The sequence below is a fragment of the Acanthisitta chloris genome, unplaced genomic scaffold (genome assembly GCF_000695815.1).
Source record: "Acanthisitta chloris isolate BGI_N310 unplaced genomic scaffold, ASM69581v1 scaffold36311, whole genome shotgun sequence".
NCBI classification, from domain to species: Eukaryota; Metazoa; Chordata; class Aves; order Passeriformes; family Acanthisittidae; genus Acanthisitta; species Acanthisitta chloris.
The window spans coordinates 9,330-14,179 of NW_008654954.1; the positions used below are offsets into that span (position 1 = coordinate 9,330).

A 4,850-nucleotide genomic window follows, 5' to 3' on the forward strand; every position below is an offset into this window, starting at 1 on the left:
CAAGACCACCAAGGTGGAGTTGGAGTGCTGTGGGAACAATCTCACTGCAGGATATCAGTGAGGCATAGGACATGCAGGCTGGGTTTAGGATCAGATGTTTGCCTAATGCTGCGTTCCTGGGATATTATTTAGAGGAATGAATTGAACAAAACTAAGGGCTGTGCAAGAACAAGCCAAGGCTCAACTCAGCTGGGGTTGGGGTTCCCTTGCTGACAGGTGAGCCCTCAGCCCTATCACAAAATGGTGGCAGCCATGAAATGGCTCCTTGAAGAACACCCTAAAGGGCATTCACTGATCCTGAAATGAATTATGGAAATTAGAGACTTATTTATGTTTTCCTACTGCATTCCCTCACTTGTGCCTGGAGGATGTGATCCCAGTGCCAAACCTCGGGTGCCACATGGCTCCGTGTCACTTTGTTTGCGCTCACACAAAGAATGTTGGGGCTTAAAGTCAGGGCCGTTTGTCTCAAAACATCACAGTAACATTTTCTTTCAGTCTTTACTCTTAAATTCACTCCCTTATTAGTTAAAAATCAATGCCCCAAGTGGTTCCTCCTCTTCAGGATTAATTCTTCCTCCTAAGGATCCCATTTCTGTTCCTGCTGCTCTCCTTTGATCCCTGACACTTGGACTCTCTGATGCATAAATTCACTTTAAGGTCTGAATCCTCCCTGTGCTGCCAACAGCTGTGCTGGAGTAAGCCTGGCAAAGATCCTCCAGCCAGGAGAAGGTGGATGTAACTCCAAGTGTCCCTAGCTCTGCCCTGTTGGGCAACATGGGAGGATAAACTACCAGGAAAAGTGGTTTGGGTTGAAAAGGAGCTTGAGCAGTGATTTTTTTATTTTTTTTCCTCTTTATTAGGGGGAAGAGAGCCCCAAAGTGCTGCTCCTGGGGCCTGGGCAGAAGAACAGATATGAGAAACCAGAATCCATTTTCCCAGCTCTCAACACCTGGCTCCAAGTGGTGAAGGTGAGTGTGAGCTTCACAAAGCTGGACCTGCGTGGAGGCAAGGAGCGGCATTATTTGGGAGCCTTGGATTTGGGGCTATTCTGCAGAGAGGGACTGAGGGTTGGCTTTTGCCAGAGTTGCCGAGAACACGGCTCTGTTCCGGAGGCAGCCTGGCTGCTCTGCCCGGGTGAGCAGTGACTTCATTCCCGTGTCCTGCAGGAGGCAAACGGGCAGCAGCAGCAGCTGGGAGAAGAGAAACAGTCCAGACAACCAGCAACTCCGGGCGCTGCCCCAGGCACGTGGCTGAGCAAAGCCATAAAGGTGAGCTCTGGCCCGGCAGAGCCCTAGGGTGGCCCCAGCCCATGGTGGCTAGTTGGCCCCCGCGGGTCAGAGCCAGCCGTATTGCCGGGCACAGGGAATCCGAGGGAAAACAAGTGTTATGTGTCGGAAAGGATGCTGGAAGCAGCCACAGGATGGCAGCAGGTCCTGGGGCTCCATCCCCGGGCAGCCAGGCTGTGCCAGCTGGAGCTGCGGAGCCAAGGGCATAGAGGTGTAGGAAAGGCTGCTCGGATCTGGGAATCTGCCCTGGGGGCTGTGGGCTCCGTCCTGACTCCTGTCAGAGCCCCAGGGAGGGAAAACCCAACCTGCCACGGAACACATGAAGGGATTTGAGCGTAGAGCCGTGTTGAGTGCTGGGACACACACAGTGTGCCCTTCCTAGGCTTGTCCATGGAAAATAGGATGGGAGGTGGGTTAAGAGCAGGTGTCAAGGCACTGAGCCCTACGACAGCTTGGTGTTGGTACAGGATTTGAGCACTCTGGGGCTCTGGTGCCATCCCACCCGGCCAGGCTGGCTCTCCTGCCCCACGGAAGTGCTGCTTCCCTTGCCCATCACTGCTCTCTCCATGGTTTCAGAAATCCCTCTCCACACCCTGCCTTAGGCCTCCTGAGGGCACGCAGGGATCCGGATCCCCTGTGGGTGATGGGAACAACTATGGGCTGGATCTGAACAGTGATGACTCCACAGATGATGAGAATGACCCTCGGAAGCCTGTCCCTGCCTGGGCTGACGGTAGGTGCTAGCTCTGGGGTGGTTTTCTTTCCCTCCTGCCCTGGAGCTTTCCAGCCTCACTTGGAGCCATCCCAAAGTGCAGCCTGGGAGTGTGTGTGTGTCCAGCAGTACTGGCAGCCTCTGGCTCTGTGTGCGGAGGCAATTGGGGATCCTTCCTGCGAGGGCTGATGGGCTGAGGTGAAACCAGAGTCCTCCTCGCATGCCTCTGGTGCGAGGGTGGGAGAGGAACTGGGGGGGACAGCCTGAACTCTTGAGGGAAAGCGAGGTGTGGTGTCCCATGTGCCAAGTGATTTCACCTAGGGGCAGGTGTGGTACTCTGCCATGAGCAGGAGGCTGGAATCACACCACTGCACAGGTAGTGATTTCTCAGGTGTGAAGAAGACTGCCTGTTGTCCATCAGGCACTGGGGACACCTCCAGCAGAGCACTGCCACCTTCCCAGCCCCACATCCATGTGTCCACTGTGTTATTCCTGCAGGGGCACAGCTCCACCAGGCCATTGTGCACCAGTACTACCACCCAGTGGACCTGGATGCGCTGTTTGGGGCCATCCCCAGCCCCAAGCTGGAGGACATCTTCTACAAGAGCAAACCACGCTACTTCAAGCGCACCAGCTCAGCCGTGTGGCACTCCCCACCCGGCCCCAGCCCTGCCTGCGGCCCCTCCTGCACCTCCCACATCTGAGGGACACAGGGAAAGGGCTTTTAGGGCAACAGTGCATCAGTGTATGTTTTACTGATTGGGTATTTATGATTTTAAACTCCTTTTTTTGTACAAAAATAAAAATGCTTGATAAAATCCAGCACTCTCTCTCTGTGTCTCCTTTTCCCTGCCTCGGTGGCTGATATCAGACCAGTAACTGGCTTCTGCAAGTCAAAATGCAGAGGGGAAAAGGTGTTGCCCTATTCCTATTCCCTCACATAAGAAAGCTAGGAAATTGCTGTGGGAAGATCAGATATTTGACTCATGCTGAGGGTCTGATCTTTTCAGAACCCTGTTTCTATGTATTTATTTATTTACTATCTCTATTTATTTTCCTTGAACAATTCCTGTGCCTTCATCTTTCTCTGAGCCAGAATCTTTTTTCCTGCTGTTGGAAAAATCTCCCTGGACTCTTTAAACAGTGGCTAATGCCTTTTACCCTTTTATTCTAATGGAAAAAGGAATCCTACACTCAGCTCTGGGTCCTGTTTTCCCAGGGGACGTCAGTGTATCGCCTGGCTTGGGCAGGAGGTGGGTTAATTTGGGAATGGTGGGTTGGGGAGGGGTGAGGGATGGGATGGTTCCCTGGGGGATGTGTGTTGGTGCTGCTGCCTGGGGGCTCCTGCCTGGGACTGACAGCTTGGACCACCCCTGACCAGCAGAGCTATGGCCATCTCTCTCCTTCCCCCCTCCTCTCCCAAGCCTGAACACACATAGATTGGTGCAGCGATGGACAGAAAGAGGTAAGGTCCTGGCTGTAAGGTAGATTCATGAAGCCAGGATCCTGGTATTCCTGGGAGCTCCCTGAAGCCTGAGTTCACTGCCCCCCCTTCCTCAAAACGGGGCTGGAAGTGTTTGGAGCACTCACCATAACAGCCAGTGCTCTCCCAATGGGGCTTTTGTCCCAGGAATGTTGGTTGGATAGGGCTGGGGTCACACTGGATGAGGTGGGGAGGGCATCTAGGCTCAATCCTGCTCCAGCAGGTCCCCCAGGGTTGCTGCCCTGTGCCACAGTGTCCCTGTGGCTATGGGGGCTTTAGTGAGAGGGACACAAGCCCTTTTGCAGCCAAGGTCCAGTTGGGATGATTTCCTGATTTATTTGCAGCCAATGGAGGCCAGAACACCCGGGGGAGTGGAAAAAACCTTGGCGCCAACAGCTGCTGGAAGTGATCCACTGCCAGGCTCCAGGCTGAGCGCTAATGAGGTGCCTGTCTGTGCTGCAGCTGGCTCTGGGGATGGTGGCTGTGCACGGCTCCTGGAGCTCCTTGGAGCCTGCTGGGATCCTCGAGCTCCTGGAGACTGTTGGGAGCCTGAGACTAGAGTTCCCTGAGCTTGGTGGGAATCTGGGACTGGAGCTCCTGGAGTTCCCTAGAGCCCACTGGGAATCTTGAACTTCTGGAGCTCCCCAGAGCCCACCAGGGGCCTGAGCCTGGAGCAGTGCTGGTTAATGCCACCCCAGGAGAGATGGCTGTGCTCTCTAGCTGCCAGCATTGCACCAAGGAGGATCCATCCCATGGGATGTGGTGAGTAAATGGCCCCTGGCACCAGGCTGCTTGTGCCAGCTGGGAAAAGGAGCAGCTCCACGAAATCAGCTGGAGATAATTAAACACGTCGCCCCTCCAGGCACAGGCAGGCTGTGTGTGGAAGTGCCTCCTTCACAGAAATGCTGGTACTGTGGTGTTACAGCATTCCCAGAGCAAATCATGGGCATCCCTGTGATCCCAAAGGGCCGTTCTCCAGTGGGAGGAGACAGGTGGCTGAACCTGCTGTGTCCTCTCAGACAGAGAAGGGAAAAGGAATGTTTTCAGCTTGCATGGAGCAAAACAATCCATGTCAACTTGAGGCATTTTTCCAGGGCTGTGAGCACAGTGGGGTGACAGGAGGGTCCCAGCACTCCCCCTGGATCCTGGTGCTCCCACTGGATCTCAATGCTCCCTTTGGATCCTAGATCTCCCCTTGGATCCTGTCTGCCTAATTTCTCCCCTCTGCTGCCACGTCATCTGTTTCTGTTTTCAGCGCCCGGGAACCCCTGATTCACCCCATCCCACGGGGATGCTTCCCGGGACCGGGGGGTGCCGGAGGTCCGGGGACTGGGAAGGGGGGCAGGATGCCACCCCTCTTCCCGCT

General features: G+C 54.8%; 1 protein-coding gene across 1 annotated transcript in view; it reads left to right on the forward strand.

Annotated features, from left to right (window-relative positions):
- LOC103810813 (inner centromere protein-like) overlaps window positions 1–2,705 on the forward strand; it is a gene marked incomplete at its 5' end in the record, with an annotated part of 12,030 nt that extends 9,325 nt beyond the window's left edge. Inside the window, 4 exons of the mRNA XM_009083733.1 lie at window positions 864–971; window positions 1,170–1,271; window positions 1,866–2,022; window positions 2,500–2,705. Of these exons, the coding sequence (XP_009081981.1) occupies window positions 864–971; window positions 1,170–1,271; window positions 1,866–2,022; window positions 2,500–2,705 (573 nt within the window). The remainder of the gene's footprint in view (window positions 1–863; window positions 972–1,169; window positions 1,272–1,865; window positions 2,023–2,499) is intronic.
- Between the last annotated feature and the right edge of the window lie 2,145 nt (window positions 2,706–4,850).